General features: G+C 42.9%; 1 protein-coding gene across 4 annotated transcripts in view; it reads left to right on the forward strand.

The window, feature by feature from the left end:
- The first annotated feature begins 1,909 nt into the window (after window positions 1-1,909).
- The window catches only part of TACC1 (transforming acidic coiled-coil containing protein 1), a 59,105-nt gene continuing 40,690 nt past the window's right edge, over window positions 1,910-20,324 (forward strand). For 2 of the 4 annotated variants that reach the window (XM_029936235.1, XM_029936240.1), the window contains exons 1-2: window positions 1,910-2,464; window positions 3,420-3,535. In XM_029936235.1, coding sequence (XP_029792095.1) covers window positions 2,304-2,464; window positions 3,420-3,535 — 277 coding nt within the window. In that variant the 5' untranslated portion in view covers window positions 1,910-2,303. The remainder of the gene's footprint in view (window positions 2,465-3,419; window positions 3,536-20,324) is intronic. The other 2 variants (XM_029936249.1, XM_029936255.1) reach the window with 2 other exon arrangements.

The raw sequence follows: 20,324 nt of genomic DNA on the forward strand, positions 1-20,324 counted from the left end.
GGAAATGTGCAGAACTTACAGGAAAAAGGGAAATTGTTCTAGGATCAGCGGTTAGTCCAAGCTAGTCATTATTTCCCAAATTTATCCTGTGAAGAAAATTCTGCAAGATACTTGGTAAAAATACAGATTTCCAGGCCCTGCTAGTGATTTGGGGTAGTATTTTTAAGGAAGCACCCCAGGATCCTAAAACATTGAAAGTTCAGAACCAGTTCTCTACTGATTATGGCTAGGTGTCCAGTGGGCTGGGAGTAAAGAGGAGCAGGTGCAGCAGGACTAGAGCACAAGTCATGTATCAGCCAGGTGGGATGACCCCAGGTGAGAAAACCCTAAGGCAGAACCAGTCGGAAGACATTTGCAGTAACGATATAAGAAATGGACAGTGTGGGAAGTATGCCTATGACAATGGGGATGCAGAATGATGATTCGAGAACTACTCAGGAGAAAGAATGAACAGGACCTAGGTGCCAGTTACTAATTTACATGGGGGGGGGGATAATATTATTTCCAGGAAACAAAACACTTGTGTCAAATCCAGGAAACTGGGAGACTTTATAACCTGAAGGTTTATATGGTGAGCCATACACCTAAAAATACAAAGAACTGGATAATGTTGGGGTATATTTCATGTGGATCTAAAAAAAAAAAAAAAATGACTCCTGCTTACTTCCCATCGAGGTAGTCTCCAGAACAGATAGTCCTGACAGTTGTGTTTCTCTCTGGGAAGGAGCTGGATGAATTCTAAAGCATCCTGACACTCTAATAACCCTTTTATCTAGACTTTAGGCAAACCTCTGCCTTTCTGTTATGGTAAGACTAAGTTATCTTATGGTGAGATAACTACCTTGCCTTATCTTACATTATTTTTGCTTTTGTTTTTACTATCGAATGTGTAAGACAGTCATGACTCAACATGGCTGGCTCTTGCAGTTTCAACATGACTTTGTTCCTAAATTCTGAAGCTGCTCTATGAGAGCCTGCAACCACCTCACAGATTCATGGCAACTCTGGGAAATTATAGTAGTACAAGAAATGCCTCATCAAGGCACGGAGATGGTGAAACGTGGTGTTTGTGGTTCGTGGCGCCGGCTTCCTTGGTGCATTGGAGATTCTGAGGCGAGCAGTCCCTGAACGGAAAATGAAGAAAACCGAGAGCTCTGCTATTTCCCTCTGCCTTCAAAGGCTGGTGAAGGCTGCCTTCACCAGGCCTGTTGGCATCCTTCTGAAGCAGTAAACGAAGTCGGAAATCAACGACTTAGACGAAGTTATGAAGAGAAAGCCTCAAAAAGGAGACTGGGAAACCGATCAGTCGGTAATTTCACAGGGTAATTTAGCACCCTTTACCAGAGACCTGGCCCCAGAGTGCGGTTTAGGGAGGTACAAAGCATCTACAATTCCAGTCCTTGGCTCCTCTTGCTTGTAACGTTGCTGAGGAATTTCCAAATCCTGGGAGTGATAGGGTCGGAGGTGAACAGGCTGAAATCTTCCACGCTGTAAATGTCGTGGGGGGTGGGGGGAGGCAGCGGCGAAGAACAGGCAACTGCTGCTTCAAAGTTTTTTTTTTTAATAAGGGGCTTCACTTCTATGCAATCTAATGTCACAACGCCATTAAGTCACAGTAGCAAGATGAAAAAATAAGAAGGGAAAGAGGAAAAGCCCAGCGTGCACGGACCCAGAAAATGGATCGTCCCAGCTCTTGCCGTGCACGGAGCTGTTGGGGGCGCCTGGGTGCTCTGCCGGCCGGAGTCGCAACGGGGCAGCCCCCAGCCCACAGTCCGGGCGCGACCAGCGTGGCACCGCGGCGGGGGGATCGGGCTGGCGCGCCGCGGACTTCAAAGGCTCGGCGCCGCCGACTTCAAAGGCTCGGCGCCGCCGCCGCCCCCGCCCGCGCGCACGAATAGTACAGTCCAAGGGGGCGGCTCCTGGGGCGCGGCTCCCGCGGCAGCTGATGCGCGTCCCGCCGGCCGGGAGGCGGGAGCCCGAGACCCCAAGACCTGAGTCGCCTGGCGCCGCAACCCGGGGCCCTGAGGAGGCCCCAGGAGAGGCATCTTCCCGGCGGGAGTCGCTCGGCTCGTGGGTGGCCGCGGCCGCACCGTTTGGGAAGGAGGACGAGGAGGAAGCGGCGCTGCCTGCCGGCCAAGAGGAAGCGCTCCACCCGGGCCCCCGACGGCCCTCGTTTAACCACATCCGCGCCTCCGCTGGAAACGCATACAGGCGCCTGTCACCCGTTCCCTCCATTTTGAAAGGGAAAAAAGGCTCTCCCCCTTCCCCTACTCTTAGGAGCTGGAGCCGGAGGAGCCGCGCTCATGGCGTTCAGCCCTTGGCAGATCCTGTCCCCAGTGCAGTGGGCGAAATGGACCTGGTCCGCGGTGCGCGGCGGGGGCGCCGGCGAGGACGAGGCCGGAGGGCCCGAGGGCGATCCCGAGGAGGAGGACTCGCAAGCCGAGACCAAATCCTTGAGTTTCAGGCAAGTACACGCATCCCTGCCGAGATGCAGACGTGCTGCCATCCATCCATCTGCGGCTCATTCTGTGTGCCTGTGTGTGGTCGCTCACCCGCGTAACCATTATCATGGCAATGCTGCGTCCCTGCCCGTAACCGAGTCCCCGCTGTGCCTTCGAAAGTTCAGGATGTTCTGTGCGGTATTACCTTTTCCCTGTTGCCGTGTGAGCTTTCAGAACCTAACCCGGAATCTGCAGTCTTCCCGCATCCCGGTCTGCTTCAGTCACTTTCTCTAAGCCTGGATTCGCCAGCCCCCGCCCCTACACACACGAGTGTCACTGATCACACCCGGTAGAACTTGAGGCCCTCCCTGTGGGGGAAGAAGTCGCTCCTAGGCCCTCCTGGTGTCCCCCTGTGGCCCGAAAATGCAGCCTTGGTAAAGAAGGTCGCGTGATGACAGGCCCCTGGCAGCTGGTGAGAAATGGTGGTCCTTGCTGAGCTGCCACCGAGTGATTGAGGAAGGCAGGTGACAGCATTCTCAGCCTCGGGCTGCGCGAGTTCCAAACAGGTAGAGGCCTGACAAATAAAAAGCCATCATGGCGAGAGCCGGCTTAATTTTGGGGGGGGGGGGCAATCTTATTTTTTAAGCCTCTGAGAAAGGATTCTTGTTAGAAAAGGAGTGTGTTGGAAAGTGCTTTCGGGGGAATGTCAGAAGAAACGATGACCTCAGAAATAAATGGTGATGAGAAAAGCTCCGGAGAATGGAGGAGATATTCAGGGAGACAGGATGCCAGACAGAAGGCGGAGGAGGGCCCGCGAGAAAACCCGCAGCAGCTCCCACAGGCCAGTCCCTGCTGAGGACAAGAGGGTTGTAAAGTTAGGCAAAAATGCTGGACTTTAGCCTTTAACGATCTGTAGGTTGTAAAAGGTGTCGGAAATACCGTTGAAAGTGGTAATTCCTCATTTTTCCCCCTTGGCAGCTCGGATTCTGAAGGTAATTTTGAGACCCCTGAAGCTGAAACACCAATCAGATCACCTTTCAAGGAATCCTGTGATTCATCACTAGGGTTGGCAGGACCGGGGGCCAAAACCCAAGGTAAAGAAAGATTTTCATTTTCTGCCTCTTTCGTTTTAAAGTTTTGAAAATGTAAATGAAAGAAAGGAAGAGTGTAAACTTAAGGCCATTTAAAAAGCTTTGGATTGAGTACTTACTAAGAAAGAGTTGTTTGAAGGCCCCTGGCTTATTTGAAATATTTTTGTGTTTTAGGAATGTGGTTTTCTTCCCAAGTGGTTTGTACATTTGCAGTATGAGATTATCATTATCAAACATTCCTGCTGGGCCCTCCCTCAGCCCCTAAATATCAAAAATGTGTGTAGTAATGCAGAGGTGGAGAGATATTTAGATTTGGCTTCAGGTATTTCTCAGTCCAAGTCATTTTCTTCAGGGGTTTGCCTGGCTGGAGACAAAAACTATACGTAAGAGTGGACCCTTTTAGATAAGAAGGAATCTTAAGCTGTTTCAAAATTGTTTACTTCTCCTTCATCTACACAGGAATGGTGGTGAGCCTATCAGTCTACCTAAGGAAACCTCACACAGAGATGGTCTCCTAGCCCCTCAGAGCTCAACCTTGAGCCTGCCCTTCATCTACAAGAGCTTCTGTTCCATTTAATTAGTAAAAACCTTTTTTGTCACACAGCCAGTTTTGAGTAAAATTTCACCTGTCCTGATAGAATCTGTTTATCCGTTCAACAGAGTGTGCTGTGATTCAGCAGTGAAACAGTCTTGCTCTTGCTGAGCTACTGTTATGGAGGGAAATGGGTCTTTTAAAGGTTAAGCAAGATACATATGTCAGCTTGTCTTAAGTATTATGGAAAAAAATAAAGCAGGGAAGGAGGTATAGGGTGTATGGGGCGGGGATAAGAGATGCTGGCGGGTAATTAGGCCCAGCCTTGCCAATAAGGGAACTTGAGCAGAGCCCTGAAAGAAGATTGAGGGAATAGCCTTGCAGATTCTTGGAGAGAGAACCCTTCCAGCAGAGGGAATGGCATCTGCAAAGGCCTGAAACAGGACCAGCCTGGGATGGGGTGAGGCTCCATCATGGGAAGATTTTGAGGACCAATGTAGAGGCCAGTGTGGCTGGAGTGGAGAGACTAGGGAGGGAACAGTAGGAGCTGAAGTTTGCCAGATAAAGGGAAGTCTGCAACATTTTGTAATGATGCTTGGGTTTTCTGAGAAAAGCCATTGGAGGATGTGTTATCTTCCCAGGGCTGCCTTGACAAAGTATAAACCCACAAACTGGGTGGGTTAAAACAACAGAAATGTATTCTCTCACAGATTTGGAGGGTAGAAGTCCGAAATCAAGGGGTCAGCAGAGCCACAGAGCCATACACTCTCCTGAGGTTCTAGGGAAAAATCCTTTCTTGTCTTCTCTAGCTTCTGGTGGTCGCTAATAATTCTCCGTGTTCCTTAGCTTGTGGCAGCATAACTCCAATCTCTGTCTCCATCATTACAAGAAGAGCATCTTCTTCCTGTGTGTCTCTGTGCCTTCACATGACATTCTTTTAAGGACACCAGTCATTAGATATAGGGACCCTCCTAATCCAGTATGACCACATCTTAACTTGATTACATCTGCAAAGGTATTATTTCCAAATAAGGTCACATTTACAGGTATGGAGAGTTAGAGCTTTAATATATCTTTTTGAGGGACACAATTTAACCCACAACAGAGGGCTTTGAGCAGAGAGATCATGTTTTGACATCCTTTTAAAAAAAGACATGGGGCGCCTGGGTAGCTTAGTCGCTTAATCATCCAACTCTTGATTTCAGCTCAGGTCATGATCTCACAGTTTGTGAGATTGAGCCCCATGTCGGGTTCTGCACTGAAAGCTTGGAGCCTGCTTTGGTTTCTCTCTGCTCGCCCCTCCTTGTGCTCTCTATCTCAAAACAAACAAACAAACATTAAAAAAAAAAGGGGGGCCGTTACTTAGCTGCTGTCTGGAGAAAGAGACTCTGGCCTGGATGGATGCAGTTTTTGCATACTTTCTCCTGCCCCGTGTCTGCCAGTGTCATCCTTCGATAGAGCCAGCTTTCAGTCGTTCTGTTAACTAGTTTTTGACCTGATTATGACTTTTTTCTCCTAACAGTTTGCTCCTAACTGTGCTTTATTGCTTGGTAACTTCCTCAGTGGTTGCTTAGGGGAAGTCCGGTTCTCTGTGCTAGACTCCATGATGGGATTATTGGTTCACCAATAATAATAATAATTAATAATAATAATTATTATTATTTTGTGGTTTGATTTTGCTTTGACTTGGGAGCTCTCTAATGCAATTCCTCTACTGAGAATTCAGCCATGCTCTCAACACACCCTGGGTAGCCCTACTTTTTTTTTTCTTTCACCCTGGGCTGTTAGGCCAAGACCACACAGGAACAGGCAAGTTTATATATTGGAGAGCTCATGTGTGGCACTTAGCTTTGCAGCACGGAAGATGCACTAGTTCTTCATAGCTTCCTTTTTCTTCTCTCAAGATTGACAGATCAGAAGGGAGATTTGAAAGCTAGAAAGAACTATTTTGAAGCTTCCCAATCAAATTTAAGTAATGCTCACAAGACAAGTTAAGTACCTATTTGAAAGTCTCTCTGAATGGTCCTCAGCTTGGGCTGCCCCCTTCCTCACCATTCTGTCAGCTTCTAGTCTGATTCATCTTGATATATTCTTTGCTAATTGCATAGAGGCCCTTGTGGCTCAGGCCCCCAGAGCCATAGAGACCCAATTGTTTGGTCCTTCCTGTGCCTCTGACTCTTTTTTACATGTTTTGGTAACTTCTAGCTCACCCTCTTTTTCTCTCTTTAGAAAGATTTGTTTTTAGAGAGTCGTGGACCAGGAACACTGTGTGGAGTAGATCATGATTGGAGACCATATTTGGTGAGGGAATGGGGGTAAGATGTACAATCTAGGAAACTACCACTACATATTATGAGATCTTTCAATATGGGTTTTGTTTTTTAATGTTTATTTGTTTTAGAGAAAGGAAGGTGGGGGATGGGCAGAGAGGGGAACAGAGGATCTAAAGCAGACTGCATGCGGATAGCAGAGAACCTGATGTGGGGCTCGAACTCACAAAATGTAAGATGATTACCTGAGCAGAAGTTAGACACTTAACTGACTGAGCCACCCAGGCGCCCCTGGAGTCTTTAAATAATAGGATGATTGCATATCAGGCTGGTAGTATTCTGCCTTTGAGAGCTCCTTTTGCCCAGTATGTAGAGTCTTGCTGATGATCTAAATAGAAAAATGCAACGAAACACAGGTCTGACCAGGAGAGGTATCAGTGGACCAAAATTCCTGGTGACACATTTCTTGTTGAGGTCTTAATTTCTGAACTTGGGTGGTCGTCTTTCTCCCAAAATTGTTGATTATTTGGCTACTGATAAATTTAGTCTTTCATATATCGGTGGTTCCAAGACATAGTGGGATAGCAGGTAGAAATTATATAGGACTATGTCATCTTGGGGGGTGATTTATGAATTAGTCCAGGGTTAGAGTTAACATAATAAAAGATTCTGGCTTCCTGGTATATTAAGGTCCCCCAGTGTATGGGCTGTATCCCACCCCAACCTCCATCTAATTCTTAGAACGCAGGAAACATCTATACCTGTTTGAAGTTAATTTTGTTCTTATTGGAAGTTTTGGGGGACTTACAGTATCTGAACTCTGTAGAATTGTATGCCATTCTAGGAGTGAAGCAATGGATGAGGTTGGGGGGATTTTTTTAAGCCACAAACAAGAAGCTGGCTTCGGACTAACTGGTAAAATAAAACTTGAGCCAAAGAGGTTCCTTGAAAAAACAGAGTGGTGTCTGTAATATTGGGGCTGGTAGTCCTATGTTTGCTATGTCTGCCTCCCCCAACAAAGAGTGTTTAAACTGCTGCTGTCACTGTTCTTTCTCTTTGCTGGGGGATGTGTCAGTGAGGAGACATCGCCTACTGAGGACTTCTGAAAGAGGTACAATCTCAAGTTCATCCCCCACCCCTTTTTTTTTGGTGCTTGTGGACTATGGTTTTGTCCATTGTTTCAGACTATAAAAGTTTCAGCGAGTGGATGTCCTGCACTACCAGAAGCCCCCCTGCCACACATACACCTTCATTTATAGATTGTTACCTTTCTTTCAAAAGAAAGAAAATCTTAATTCATGCTGAACCTCTCACGTTTGCCCTTGGAACAACTAGTTAAATCTACCCTGTTTGATATGTTAATTAGGTGCCTTTTCAAAGACAAACTGTAGTCCTCCCGGAATGGAAGGAAAGAGATAAACAGGATCAGTCCACAGATGTTTACTGCTGGAGGCCTGGTGGGGAATGCCGGTCATTTGTTGACCGGCTTTTTGATGGTCTGTAGTCTCGATAGGAATCTGCAGACTGTGGCTCATAGACCAAATGTGGCCTTGCACTTGCTCTGGCCGATTATTGTTTTGTCTGGGAGTTAAGAATTGTTTTTATATTTTTAAGTGCTTGAAAAAAAATTGTGATGTGTAAAAATTATATAAAATTCAAATTTTAGGGCCCATAAATAAGGTTTGTGGGAATACAGTCACGTTGTTGACTTAGGTGTTGTCTGTGGCTGCTTTCATACTAACACCGCAAGCTTGATTACTTGGAACAGAGACTGAATGGCGGGCAAAAGCCTACAATGTTTACTGTTTGGCTCTTTACAGAAAAGTTTACTGACCTAGATCCATACTTAGGACAATTTTGCTAAAAATATAAAACTCAAGTAATTTGACATAACCTTAAAGCAGCAAGGCTATATATATGAGGAATTAACAATGAACAGTGGCACCTGGTGCCAAGAGTGCAGGCCTGAATGGTTAGGGAAGACTCTAGGGAAGGCTGGTTTGGGCTATTTGTCTCCCTTACAAAACACAGATGTCATTGGTCTGTCAGGTTGCTTGATATTGACTGTGAGATCCAAGGAGTTATGAGAAATGGAAATTAGGAAAGAATGAAGAGAACTTTGGAATTATTTAATAATATAAGTACAAATATATAAACTTTTGACTTTTGCCCAATAAGTGTTTTTTCATAGTTTTAATTTAATTTAATGATTTTAATTGGGTGTTTTAGAATTTATTTGACAGTTGATATGGTATACTGTTGGTGTATGCTATGTGGTTGAAATGGTGTATTTATTGGATTGTTTTAGACTATGCATATATAAGATCTAGAATGCAGATATTGTTAAAATGTAAGCCTTAGGTTTTCAATTTTGAGGCTTTGGGTTACATGTACAAGAAAATATGCAGGGGCACCCGGTGGCTCAGTTGGTTAAGCATCCAGCTCCCGACTTGGGTGCAGGTCATGATCTCAAGGGTTCCTGGGTTTGAGCCCCATATCCGGCTCTGAGAGCGCTAGCCACGCAGCGCCTGCTTGGGATTCTTTCTGCCCTTCCCCCGCTCATGTGTGCCCACTCTCTCAAAATAAATACACTTAAAAGAAAAAAGAGAAAATGCTACATATTTTCATTAGGTATTTATTGAAGTGTTCCAGTCAAATTCATGAGTATGGTTCTCCTAAGGATTTAGTTTAACATCCTCTCCCTGCCCTTACCATAGGGATTGCTTTATTAGAATTTCCTAGAAATGATGGGGCTAATAAGGACCCTTAATGTTATCTAGCCCAATATCTAGCCCAATAATGACTCCTTTGACAATATCCCAAACCAATACTTTTATTTTTAAGTTTTTGATATAATTGGTTCTTTCATAGTTTAATTAAAATTTTTATGTTATATTATTAGATGTTTAAGGCTTGAAAACCTCAGCAGCATGATACAATTCTGGTTTTTTTCTAAATAATATTTTTAGCTCTCAACTTGGGAGATTCCTACCAGTTAGTAAATGGGATCAGAGCCCTGTTTCTTTGTTGCTTAATTTATAGCAGTGTAAATGAGCCTTATAGAGAGCTTCTGTATGGGGTTCCACTCAAAACAGAAAGTTTTCTTGGGGAAAAAGTATAGTGTTTCCAGCAGACACCTCAAGATCACAATATTTGAATAAAAAACTCAGGAGCAGGGGTAAAGTCTGCCTTCTGAAAGTAAACATTTTAGGGGGGCATCTGGGTGACTCAAGTTGGTTAAACGTCCGATTCTTGATTTTGGCTCAGGTTATAATCTTGCAGTTCATGAGTTTGAACTCCACATCAGGCTCTGTGCTGATGGTACAGAGCCTGATTGGGATCTCTCCCTCTCTCTCTCTGCACCTCCGCTGCTCATGCTTTCTCTCTCTCTCAAAATAAATGAATAAACATTAAAAAAAATTTTTTTAAAGGAAGTAAAGCTTTTTAATAACTGTAAATCAGTAAATACTAGTGGCCAAACTCACTTTAGACTCATTCGTACTTGCCAGTTTGGGGCTTACCTGTGTAGCAAATAAAGCGATACAGCTTACTGTGATAGTTTCTGGTGTGGTGGAGGCATTTGGTGCTGGGGGGTGGGGTGGGGGCAACCCTTCCAAAATTATGTTGCTGCCATTTAATGCTCCACTTAAAAAAAATGTATGTGGTCTAAAGCTATTTAAACATTTAGGTTAAAGGGTACTCGTAGTGTCTTTTTCAAGTGAGCAATAGCACTGTTTATAGGAAGTCCTGGCAGCATAAGCCATTTTGTCACAATCTCCTAAACTCCGGTTAGTGACCTGGAAGTTACTGGTTTATCTACCCAACACAAAACAGCCTGGCGGGGCTGTGATAAATGAGGGTTGCTGAATTGCCTGAAAACTGTTAGCATTGGGCCTACAAAGGGATTGCTGCTAATAAGTTCAAGATCTCACCCTCTCCTTTGCTTGTACACGAACCTTATTTTATGTGTTTCCACAAACATGATTGGATCCCAGGGGTTAGATTGATAATGGCTGAATGGATATTTCATTATCTCACAAACGAAAAACTGTAATTTAACAGTTCTGTTTGACAGATACTGATATTTTCCTAGCCACTCCAGGTACCCTCTTTCCCGTGTCCTTGCTGGAAATATAACAACAAATTCTTGATCTCCAGTTTTCCCACTGGAAGACTGCCACCTAGCAGACCATCGGCTTTCTGTTTCAGCTGAGTTTATATATTTATTTATTTTTAAAGTTTATTTATTTGAGAAGGAGAGAGAGCAAGAGTGGGGGAGGGGCAAAGAGAGAAGGAGAGAGCAAGCATCCCAAGCAGGCTATGCCCTGCCGGTGCAGAGCCCAATATAGAAGTAGAACCCATGAACCATGAGCAAGGTCATGACCTGAGCTGAAACCAAGATTCAGACACTTAACCGACAGAGCCACTCAGGTGTCCCTCAGTTAAGTTTATTAAATTTTTTGGGAGTAAATAGTTTTTTCTCTTCCTCTTTTCAAAACCTTACTATATTTTTAGAACAGTGATGCTAGAGATGGGACACATGTGATCTGCATTCCACAGATTGGGAAATCAAGGCCAGAGTTTTTACTACTACTAGTAGAGTGGGGTCTTAAATTTAACTTTTAAGATTGCACATCCAGAGCTTTTTGGAACCTAGTACATAGCTTCTCTCCCCAGGGAATCTGTGATTCTCTTCACTGATTGAAGAGAAAACTTTTCAGAGGAAATAAAGGTTCTTAAAATGTTTCCAGGACAGAGTGTGTGATGGGGGAAAGCATTCTTTAAGGTATCCTGTTAAGTGATTGAGATTTTAAGAAAAGCATCTATATGGGATATATTCCATATTTATTAACTTCACACATATGTGAAGTATAAAATGGACTTCAGGAATTTTGAATATTAGAAGTTTGCAGCACAATTTAGATAGAGAGCCAGAGGCAGGAAAGAAAAAAAGCTTTACTAGGTATTCAGCGTTGTTGAAAACATTTTACTTCCTTAATGCTTAGCTTCAGCTTATCAGTGAGAAATAAAGAGGGAGGGGACACTGAGTAGTAGGTTTTGCTTTCCCTCTCCACCTGTGAGTCATGTGTGGGGGAGGAGAGGCAGGTGCCTGGAGATGTGTGCAGCCTCCTGGGATTCTACCTATTTGGGGATAGAAAAAAGAGTTTCTAAGAGGCCTGTATTAGTTATCTATTACTGCATAACAAATTACTCCAAAACTTGTTAGCAGCTTAGAACAATAAACTGTTTCACATAGCTTTCATAGGCCTGGAATTTGGCAGGAGCTTAGCTGGTAGTTTGGCTTAGGGTTACTTGTGAGAATGCAGTCACAGTGTTGGCTGGGACTATAGTCATCTGAAAGCTTGACTGGGTCTTGAGGACCTTCTGGAGTAGCTCACTCCTGCCTGGCAAGTGCTGGCTGTTAGTAGGAGACCTCGGTTCTTTACTATCTGGATGGGCCTTTCTCTCTATTGGGTGGCCTGAGTGTTCTTCCAGCATGGCAGCTGAGTGGCCAGAGAGTGAGTGATCCAAGAACAAGATAGGAGTTATAATGTCTTTTGTGACTTAGCTTCAGAAGTTACACTGTTATTTTCATAATATCTTTTTGGTTACATGGATCGGTCCAGGGTCATGAATGCTGGGAGGTGGGATTCATCTCACCTGATAAATGACCCCCTCATTGGGTGCCATCCTGGATGCTGACTAGCACAAGACTGTTTGCTACTTTTTTAAAATAAACTTATACCAAGGGGTATCATTTCAAAGAGTTCAGCCTTTTTTATTACTGTCTTCCTCTGGGACCTCTTTACTGCTTTATCTACCCCTTCCGTTGGCCCCTCTTCTTAGAGTACAGGAGTAGAAGAGACAGGAGAAATAATGTGGTCTTCAGCCAGGTCCCTGTCCTGTTGAGGAAGCATCTCAGGTGCCTGGTGAAACGGTTGCTGTTGCTCTGGCTGGAGGCTCCTCTCTCTCTTCCTTAATCCTGCATCAGCTCCCAGCTCCTGTGTGGGCGGTTGCTACTTTGTGAGAGAGGCAGTTGGTATTTTGAATTCTCCAGTTATTATTTCTGAAGAGATGCACATTATGGTTGTTTGGCAGCAACGGAGTGAAGTTACACAATTTCACATCTCTGCAGAGGAGTCCCATCTGTTAGCACGTGCTCTTTCTCTCTGCGCCTCCTGCTGCAGTCGTTGGGGATGGAGGAAAAGTCCTATAGGGAGAGCCTTCTACAATTTCTGTCTATGGTGGAGGATTCCTAATGCATTGGAAATGTAACCTCAAATAAATCCAGATGGTTCTAAAACTCCGGGACATCTCATGAGTGACAAGACTTACTCATTGTTGGATGGGTTTCTGTGGAGAAGGTTTGGCTGCCTGGTGGGCAGACAGTCTTGATTAGTGGGCCCCTCCATCTTACTATACTGTGATCTTGGCCCTCAGAAGATAGGGCTTGGGTCTCTTTTTTAAATAAAATAGCATAACATGCTGGTTTGGAGATGTGAAATATTTTCTTCATCCTTAGTATAAGCTTTTTTGGCCTATCAAGTGGCTTTCCAGATTATTCTTTATCTGTGGAGCCTTATATTTTAGAGTGAGCCTCTGTCAGGAGTTAGAGGCTTATCTCAGGAGAACATGGCGCCCTGTCTCTTACAAAAAACAATTAAACTTGCCCCAGCCCCTACCAGCTCCTGAGTAGTGTTTTGTTTGTTTTTTTCTTTCTTTCTTTCTTTTTCTTTTGGAGAGCAGTGGGGAGAAGGTCTAGACTGTTTGTTGTTGTCTGGGTTTGGTCAGGGTGGGTATGTGAGGGGTGGTGTTGGGTGTTGATGTTTTTCTGCTTTAAGTAGTGATATCTTGAAATTCTGGCTACCTAAGAGGATGTTCTGCATGTTCCAGCCTTGACTCACCCACTTGGAATCCCTCCTTACTCTCCTGCTTCTGGATGACCTGGGGCCCCCTTGGTTGTCAGGGGAACGTGATCCCGGCAGCCTATTCCCTGAGGTTCTACCCAGCATTCCTGGAAGAGACCTGTTATCCTGCCCCTGGGCACCACTCCACGTCTACACCATTTTAAGGCTTGTGTCCTTGACAAAATGGCCCAGAATGTACATATTTAAAATATATTTCAACTTTGGGGTAATCAGAGGGACTGGGAATTCAGAGACATGAAACTGAAAAAAAAAAAAAAACCCTTGAATTTTGGACACTTGCCTAAATGCTAATCTGTACCTTATTAACAGTCTCCTCAGGTCAGACCACTTTAGCAGGAGGAGGTGGCACGAGTGCCAGAATCACACTTCCCTCCTAAAGCCCTTGATTCCAACACAGGAGGGTAGGGGGTGGGAGGCAAGACCAAGCCAGACATTTAAGGGAGGACAGCTCTTCAAAGGGAAAGGGTCAGATGCAGAACAAATGTTAATCCTTTATAGTTGTTGGTGTAGAGCTGAACAGCTTTCCCACTACTTCTATGCACTTTTTCTGCACATAAACGATAATCTCTTGAAAAAGAAGTCCTTTATGTGTCAGACGTCCGTTCGCTCAGCAGTGGGCGCTGGGTGAGGATCACCTCTGGTTTGGGTGCTCCGCTTCAGCTTTGGTGATACAGGGGGCCAGGGTACAAGGCCCCCACAGAACCCAGTCTGGAGGAAGTCTGCCGGCTTCTGTTACCAGCCTTTTTAGTCTCCTTGTCTTCTCTAGAAATTTTAGCAGCAGACAGTTATGAGGGAGGTCTTGGAAGAAGTCGAATGTTAAAAATCAGAATTGCAAAGAAACAACTCCCCCCCCCCAGCAAAACAACAACAACAACAACAACAACACACAAAAAAACAAAGCCAAAAGACCATTTTGAGCTTAACAATTGTTCCGTCTCTAGGATGGTTTCTATACTTGGCTACATCTGCTGTAGGAGAGAGGAGTGATATCATTTTTTCACCTTTTTCTGTAAATAGAATTTATCTAGCACACTGTAGGCTTCCTCAAGAGAAATTTTAAATCCCAAATTGATGTGCTGGAGAGACTTACTCTCTGAAGTGTGTGTCCCTACAGGTGATACACGTAAGAGACTATTTACAGCATTTTCCGAAATGTAAGTCTGTGGTGTACAGAACATTTTATTAGGAACTGCAGGAAACTCCTCCTGCTCGGCCTTTATGCTGTGTCCTTTTTTTCTTAACAGTTTTATTGAGGGGCGCCTGGGTGGCTCAGCTGGTTAAGTGTCCAACTTTTGATTTTGGCCCTGGTCATGGTCTTTTAGTTTGTGAGCTCAAGCCCCACACCAGGCTCTGTGCTGACAGTGGAGAGCCTGCTTGGGATACTCTTTCTCCCTCTCTCTCTCTCTCTGCCTGTCCCCCCCCCCCCAAAATAAATAAACACTTAAAAATATTTTTTTAAGTTTTATTAGATATAATTCATATACCTTACAGTTCACCTATTTTAAGGGCCTGTGATGCAGCAATTTTTAGTATATTAACAGAGTTGTGCAACTATTGCCTCCATCCAATTTTTAGAACATTTTATTTCCCTCCAAAAGAAACTATACGTATTCGGAGTCACCTCCCATTCCTTTCCCATTTCACCCCCTAGTCCTGGGCACCTGTGAATCTAAATTGTGTCTCGTTAGATTTGATTATTGTGAACATTTTATACAAATAGAGCTATACAGTCTGTAGTCTACGTCTGTTTGCATCCATGTTGTAGCATGTATCAGTACTTCACTCTGTTTTACTATTGATTGGCACTACACTACATGGATATGCTGTGTTTTGTTCAGTTGACGGATGTATGCATTAGTTCCACTTTGGGGCTATTATGGTCAATGCTGCTATGAACACTTCCTGTTCAGGTTTTTATGTGGATATGTTTTTTCATTTCTCTTGAGTGTATACCTAGTAGTAGAATTGCTGAGTGAAAGGTAACTATTTCTAACATTTTGAGGAACTGTCAAAATGTTTTCCAAAGAGGCTGCACCATTTTACATTCCTACGAAGCGTATGAAGGTTTCAGTTTCTCCACATCCTTGCCAGCACTTGCTGTCCATCTCTTTGTAGCCATCTTAGTAGGTATGAAGTGGCGTCTCCTAGTTCTAATTTTCATTTCCCTCATATCTAATGATATTGAGCATCTTTTCATGTACTTGTTGGCCGTTTGTGTATCTTCTTTAGCCAAATGTCTATTCAGATTCTTTGCCTACTTTTTAACTGGGTTATGTATCTTTTCATATTGAGTTGTAAGAGTACTTTGTTTTCTACATATAAGTCCCTTGTTCGAGATGTGATTGTAAATAGTTCTTCCCATTCTGGATGTTGTCTGTTTTTACTTTTTTGATGGCATCATTTGATGTGTAGAAGTTTTTGATTTTGATGAACTTCAGTTTCCTAATTTTTCTCTTGTCCCTTGTGTCATATCTAAGAAGGCTTTGCCCAGCCTACAGTCACAAAGATTTACTCCTAGGTTTTCTTGTAAGAGTTTCATAGTTTGAGCTCTTACCTTTAGGTCTGTGATTAATTTCAAGTTAATTTTTGTGTAGCTTGTGAGGAAGTGGTGCAACTTCTGTCTTGTGCATGTAGCTGTGCAGCTGTCCCAGCACCATTTGTTGAAAAGATTTTCCTTTTCTCTATTGAATTTTGTACCTTTGTCAAAATCAATTGATCCTAGATGTAAGGGTTCATTTCTGAACTTTTGTTTTTTTTAAAGTTTATTTATTTTGAGAGAGATAGGAAGCATGAGTGGGGAGGCACAGAGAGAGAGAGAGAGAGAGAGAGAGAGAGAGAGAGAGAGAGAGAGAGAATTCCAAGCAGGCTCCACACTGTCAGCACAGAGCCCGATGATGGGTTTGAACTCACAAACCATGAGATCATGACCTGAGCCGAAGCTGGATGCTTAGCCAACTGAGCCACTCAGGTGTCTCTAAACTTTTAGTTCTGTTTTATTAATCTGTATGCCTTTCCTTATGTTTGTCCTACACTGCTTGATTGTGGTAGCTTTGTAGTGGGTTTTGAAATCAGGAAATAGGAGTCTTCTGACTTTGTTTTTTTGGTTTAGCTATTCTGGGTTCTTCCTTTTGAACATTAGGATCAGCTTATTAATTTTTGCAAAGAAGCCATCTGGAATTTTGATACATGTTGTGTTCAATCTATGGATAAATTTGGAGAATACTGTCATGTTAACAATATTAAATCTTCCAATCCATGAATATAGGATGTCTTTTCCATTTATGTAGATTTTTAATTTCTTCAAACAGTTTTAGAGTATCTTGCCCTTTTGTTGGTTATTTTTAAGTATTTTTGATACAATGGTAAATGAAATTATTTTTTTAATTTCTTTTTTGGATTTTTCATTGCATGTGTATAGAAATACAATTGATTTTTGCACATTGATTTTATATTCTGCAAATTTACTGAATTCATTTATTAGTTACAATAGTTCTTTGGGTCTATTCCTTAGGACTTTCTATATACAGGATCATTTCATCTGTAAATAGAGGTAGTTTTACTTTTTCCTTTACAATTTAAATGTCTTTTTTTTCCCTTGCCTAATTGACTTGGTTGGGACTTCTAGTACAACCTTCTGAATAGAAGTAACAAAAGCTGATATTCTTGCTCTTGATTTTAGAGTAAAAACATCCGTCTTTTATCATTAAGTATGACATTAGCTGTGGGTTTTCATAGCTGTCCTACATCAAGTTGAAGAAGTTCCCTTCTGTGCCTAGTTTTTTAGTTTTTTGGTCATGAAAGGATGTTGAATTTTGTCAGATTCTTTTTCTGCATATACTGAGATGATCATGTGGGTTTTGTCTTCCGTTCTATTGAAATACACTGATTGATTTTCAGATGTTAAACCAATCTTGCATTCCTCAGATAAATCGCACTGTTCATGATGCATAAATTACCATTTTATGTGTTGGTGGATTCAGTTTGATAGTATTTGGTTGAGGATTTTTACTTCTATTTTCAATAGGAGATATTGGTCTGTAGTTTTTTCTTTCTGGCGATAACTTTAGATTTGTTATTAGGGTGATGTTGGCATGATAGAATGAGTTGGGAACTGTTTTCCTCATATTTTTTGTAAGAGTTTGTGAACAATTGATATTAATTCTTTAAATATTTGGTAGAATTCACCAGTCTGATCCAGGTTTTTTGGGGGGTAAGGGGAGTTTTTAATTTATCAATTCAGTTTCTATTTTTGTCTTAGATCTATTCAGATTTTCCATTTCTTCTTGAGTCAGATTAAACAGTTTGGGTCTTTCTAGGAATTTGTCTACTTTATCTAAGTTATCTAACTTATTAACATATAACGTCTCATTTTTAAATGTAATTAATAAGCCCAGTTTTGCCGTTTTCACAGGTTGATTTGAGGATCAAGTTAGGTAATGCTCCGAGGATCAAATAAGTGAAATATATTACTTGTTCTAAATTCTTAGTTCTAGAAAAGCATAACCATGTTTCACCACTGTCTGCAGTTTATACTATTTACCATTTCTGTGTTTGTCCTTTGTCAGTTACATTTCAGGGATGAGATTGTTGCCCTTGTCCCCAAAGGAATATGAACTAAGATTGGGTTCAGAGGGGAATTGAAGTGATTTTGGAGCCTATTTCTATTTCCCGAAGACTAGCAGAACTTATAGATCCTATGCTGTTAGGGTCAGAGGACATCGGTGCCCAATTAGGAAATCAACTGTGGGCTCGGATTCATTCTGCTCTCAGCTAGCACTGAGAAAAGTTGTTTGCTTTCCTCTCTGAGCAAATGCTGAGCTTGATCCAGTCACTGATTTCTTTCTCTCCTGTAATCCATACCTGAGATGCCCTATATTCATTCATCCCACCTCCACCCAGCTTGCGTCCAAATCAATAATAAAGGTTCTCTTAAAATACAGCTTAGCTGGGCCATCTGGGTGGCTCAGTCAGTTAAGTGTCCAACGCTTGATTTCAGCTCAGGTCATGAACTCATGGTTCATGAGATTGGGCCTCACCTCGGGCTCTGCTGCTGACAGCTCAGAGCTTGCTTGGGATTCTCTTACTCCCTCTCTCTCCCCACTCCTCCCCACCTTGTGCTCTGTCTATCACAATAAAAAAACATTAAAAAAATAATTATTTCACATAATGCTCTAGAAATTCTCTTCATCTACTGACTATGAAGGCAGATTCAAAGAAGGAATCACTCTTTTAGAAAGGGAAGAGAAGTTGGTGACATGAGAAACGTAAAATCAGAAGTCCATTAGCGCTGGTGTTTTCTGTGTAAAAACATGGCACTCATATGATAAGGTGGTAGTTTTTCCCCTCACTGTTGCATTTGGTTGTTCTCTGAAGGGGCTTTGAGTGTGGCTCTTGTTTCCTTAACTGCATTGTAAGTTCCATGCACTTATTTTGTGGTCTCTTCATGCCTTGTACAGTGTATGCTACAGGTAATAAGGGCCTGTGCCTGGCTGGTTAGATGATGATTTTAGAAATTACTTTGTGATTTGATTTTAGGGCTTCCAGTCCTGATGAAGCTAACAGTTTAAATTAATTAGGGAGTGTTGACATATTGCACATCTGGTTTGGATCCTTACTTAGTTCTCTGGCTCATAGTTCATTGCAGTTACACATTTATAAAGCCTCACTGTCGGGGTGCCTGGGTGGCTTGATTGGTTGAGCTTCCAACTTGATTTCAGCTCAGGTCATCATCCCAGAATCATAGACTCAAGCCCCATATCGGCTTCCATGCTCAACAAGGAGCCTGCTTGAGATCTCTTTCTCTCTCTCTCTCTCTCTCCCTGCCCCTCTCCTCCCCTTGCGCTCACTCACTCTTTCTCTCCCTCTTCCTCTCTCTCTCAAGTAAAATAAAAATAAACATAAAACTTCACTGTGTTTACTGGGCCTTCCAAGTTTGTGTTATTCTCTCTGCATATCTTTTATGTGGCCCTGAATAACAAACACCCACAATTTGGGCCTGAGTTCAGAAGTGCAGGCCAGTGTCTTGGTAACTAGGGATCCTATTCTATAGTTGTATAGATTGAGGTTGCCTGATGATAAGATATATCGCAACGTGGGGATTGTACAACTGTAGGGTTATCCCCACCAGTGGGGACAAAGAGAGCAGTAGATAGGAATAATTCCATCTGTTTGAGATGTGTAGCCCATTCATGGTCATATGGTTTATCATCTTACTTCTGAGCATTCAGAAATATGGTACTGGAGTTTTGTACCTAGAGACTGTCCTTCTGCTTCCTGTCTCTCAGAGGCCCACCCCTCAGTGGATGTGACCGTGTAGATCAGAATATTTGTGTCGTACCATAGCACTGAACCCCTACTCCGGACCCCTTCTTCCTTGGCTTGTGATCACACTTGGGGTTTTCCCATGAATGAAGAGAAATTAGATGAATGAAGATAAGTCTGGAATTAACTGGGGGACTGTCTAGCATGGTTGAGCCGTCGCCTGCCTGTGCCCCAAACTAGACTCCCAACTGCCTTTTTACCTCTCTCTCGTCCTCCCCCCATCGTGTGTGTGTCTGTGTTTGTTAACCATTCTGAGCCATGGTTTCTTCATCTGTGAAATGGAGTTAAAAAAAAAAAATACCTGACAGGGTTGTTTTGAGGGTTGAATAAGTGTCTAGAGTGTCAAGCAGTTAGAACAATATTGTAATGAAAAAAAATTTTTCAGGAGACACGTCAAAAATAGCCTTTTACAATGAATCCCACCCCTCTGTCTTGGGAGGAGAAGACAGGTTGGTTAGCTGGGCTGGGGATGGAAATAGGAATCCTGTGGTGGAGTGGAGACAAAAGAGAAATCAGTAAAAGGGAAGTAAGTTTGGGTAAGAAGAGAGGTTTGTGCTTAATAAGGAGGATTTTGGACCTCAGAATATGTTATATGTCTTTATAGGTTTCAATTGATTAACCCTTGCTTTTTCCATGTAACGTGTCTTAGGAGATCCTGCCCTGTTAGCATATAGAGATCTAGGTTATGGCTTACCCTTATAGTGTGATGTTGCACATTCAGTGATCTTTCAGCGCCCTGT

Source organism: Suricata suricatta, chromosome 1 (assembly GCF_006229205.1).
Source record: "Suricata suricatta isolate VVHF042 chromosome 1, meerkat_22Aug2017_6uvM2_HiC, whole genome shotgun sequence".
NCBI lineage: Eukaryota > Metazoa > Chordata > Mammalia > Carnivora > Herpestidae > Suricata > Suricata suricatta.